The sequence below is a fragment of the Camelina sativa genome, chromosome 16 (genome assembly GCF_000633955.1).
Source record: "Camelina sativa cultivar DH55 chromosome 16, Cs, whole genome shotgun sequence".
Lineage (NCBI taxonomy): Eukaryota > Viridiplantae > Streptophyta > Magnoliopsida > Brassicales > Brassicaceae > Camelina > Camelina sativa.
Window position 1 is genome coordinate 13,667,748 of NC_025700.1, and position 3,246 is coordinate 13,670,993.

The 3,246-nt window shown below is 35.5% G+C and overlaps 1 protein-coding gene across 1 annotated transcript in view; it reads right to left on the minus strand.

Annotated features, from left to right (window-relative positions):
* Nucleotides 1-2,350, minus strand: part of LOC104753639 (glycerophosphodiester phosphodiesterase GDPDL1-like) — a gene marked incomplete at its 5' end in the record, with an annotated part of 7,650 nt that extends 5,300 nt beyond the window's left edge. Inside the window, 6 exon segments of the mRNA XM_010475862.2 lie at nt 282-535; nt 612-754; nt 1,009-1,293; nt 1,365-1,403; nt 1,499-2,119; nt 2,220-2,350. Coding sequence (XP_010474164.1) covers nt 282-535; nt 612-754; nt 1,009-1,293; nt 1,365-1,403; nt 1,499-2,119; nt 2,220-2,346 — 1,469 coding nt within the window.

Below are 3,246 nucleotides of genomic sequence, written 5' to 3' on the forward strand. Positions count from 1 at the left end.
CACACTCGTCGGAAAAGACAAAGAGTGGTGGTTCCTTTAGTTCATGTCGATTAGAGTGGTAGGCACAACTGTGTGCTAGATACCATTGGCAAATGTGGCTTTTGCGTTCTAATTCTAGTGAATGATTCTGGACTTGGTCCCGGGGATGTAGGTTATCCGAACCCCGTTAACAAATCTCTTGTGTCGTCTCTTCACTATCCTTTCATCTCTCTGTTAATCATCGCACATAGAGATCTGTCATACAAGTCTGTAGATCTAGCACACATCTCATTATTTCAGATTTTCCGATGACAACAGCGTTAGCAAATTTCTTTATGTCTTGTATAGCCGAGTCAAGAATATCACTAATGGTTTCTTCAATTCTGTAGACAGTCTCGTACTTGCTCTGCTTTTTGAATTCCCGTAGAACCGAGCTGTTCGTAGACTGAATCATGACCTTTGTTGTGGTTATGTTGTTGTAACCAGTTTCTGTGAGTGTGTCCAGAACCGCTCTAATAACGTCGAGCCCTTGCTTCTCTCTCAGGTACACTACATTCTGGAGGAAACAAAAAAGGCACATGATTGATTCATGTTTTATGATTAAAAGAAGGTAATTATAGATGATAACTCACCTCAACAATGATCAAAACACCGGAGAGAGATGTGGAGTTCTTTGCCAAGTCTAGGAATTGAGAAAGCGAAATAAGATTTCCAGAATTTGACTCATTCGGATTCCTTAACATACTATTTGACCTGTAAGGGTTTGAAATAGCAGCTGCACAAAAATATGGGAATATAGTTACTGTAACTTTCCAAGTTATGTAATCGCTAAATTAACTAGTAATAATTTTGTCCACAACATATCAAGCTAGGAGAATGTTAGTTTTTTTAAGAAAACAAGTATTTGCATCTATATATAACCTCTTTAGTCTAAGTGAGTAGAAACTAGAAATAGTAGGAACAATAGTGTAGTAACAACACAGACTTACATTTTTCTGAAGCAAGTGGAAACTTTGAAGGGAAACTTACGAGTCAAATTTTGGATCTCAGGCCATGTTAGACTAAAAGTGTATACCCCACCATTTGAGCTAATTTCAGAAACAGTTGTTAGACGGTTTCTGAAAGGAGTTTGTGCGACCATTGTGCTATCCCCGAGATCGATAGAATTTGAGCAAAAGGGTGTACCGTCGCTGCACATTTGGACCGAGCAATCAATAACATCAGCACCATCTTTGATTGCCTTCTCATATGCCAAGTTCGTACATCCAGGATAGTCCCCACTCGCACCATTTTTTGATATTACAAGAAAATCCACTGAGGTACGAATTAACTTAATTTTAATCTTTCTAATTGCGATTAAAATGCAAAGTAATTACTGTCGTTACCTTGTTTCGTAGCGTTCCTGCCAATGTGGGAGAAGCAATCTAAGGAAAATATGAAGAAAAAAATAAAAATTAATTTCGAATATATATCCTTTTTTTAAGGACAAAATGGTGTCTGCAAAAGAGAGATTGCTTACCAATGGATGCAGATGCAGTTAAGGGAAAATCAGAGACCACACCATCGACAGAAAAATCGCCATTGTCCACAAAAGATAGATACTCAGACACTGGATCGAAACTGTAGTTATGAGCAATATCAGCATCATTTGCGAAACCTGACACATATACTTCTAATCCCGCTTTGTGAGCATCTTGAACTAAGGATGTATGTGGAATCAAGTACTGCTTGTTATCAAGTTGCAATATATATGACTTGGGAACAAGAATCCCTGAAGAAAACGTCTTGACAAACGTTAGGTTACTCAAGATAGAACCGTATGTTTGGTTTGTGGTCGGCTCGAAATCTTCTTTTGCAAGAAACTGGAACACAAAGCTCGGTCCGTTATGCTTGAAATGGCCAGCAATTTTCATAAAGAAATTCACTTCAGGGGAAGATATGAAATTAATGGAAACAGTTCTTGAGGCTGATACTATAAAACTACTCATGCTTAAATTGTGTTGCTCGTAGAATGCATCGTGCTGAGCATTTAACCAAAAACCTCCTTGTGGCTTAATCTGCTTGGCTACATTTTGAATCGTCAGAATCGTATATCCATTTCCATCGAACTTATTTGATCGCGATGGTATTCCTCGAAATACTAAGGTAATAAGAAAAAATATTTGTGAGAAGTTATAGGAGAAAAAACAAAACTTAATGTAACATTCTACAAAAGCACTAACTGAGTCATAAACGCTTACAGGCTACATTCTGTAGATCTCTCAAGGTGGAATCAATCGCGAACCAACCCTGAGTAGTGACTCCATTAACCGGGTAAAAGTTTTTGCGATTTGGGTACACAAGTTCAATATTCGAAGGATTAGCCATATTTTAATCGGCCTCCGCGGCCGCGTTTTTGAACAGGGACACAAATGAGAGAAAAGGTGAACAGCTGGTCTACTATTATTGGTGTTGAACAATAAATTTAATTAAATTTTAAAAATAATATATATATATACACTAAAAAAAACTTTGAGACACTTCAAAACAAATATGACCGATAATAATACTCTAATGTAATGATCTTTGCCCTTTAGTTTTTTTGTTTTTTGTTTTTTCTTTGTTGTCACCTAAACGTCTATTTGCCTAGCTAGATTTTTCTCAAAAAGTAAGGTACAAACCATGAAAAAATAATCTTTATTGGTCCATGGCCATTTGTCTTTTCCCCACCAATGGGATGTATACTCCACTTATTTGTCATATTTTATTAGTTGACCTTGACCCTAGAAAAATGATATTGAGATGAAGGAAGATTGATTAATTGGTTTTCCTCTCTCTCTTTTTTTTCAAAACATTATCTTTTAACACACAAGTACATGATCAAATCAGGGTCTATGAGCCTAAACTCGAAAACTTCAAAAACCCGAACGGAACCGAACACCCAACTCTAACATATACCATACTCTTTCATTGCTACCTCCTAAATCTGTTTATCTTCATTATCTAAGAAGGTTTATGAATTTTTGTGTCTTTAGATTTTTGGTACCAAATATGATTTATATTATGTATTTTGTTTATTTTATTATATCTATGACAATTTTCAAAAATTTATAATTTTATATCATATAGATAAAGTATACCAAATATATTTAAGAGTTTTGTTAACCTAGATAAATATAAAAACCAAAATCAAAGTCACAAAAACAACAACAACAAAAAAAATTTCTCATTCTTCCTCCTATGGTTCTTCCAAAACCTGATCAGAATCTAAACAACAACAAAACAATG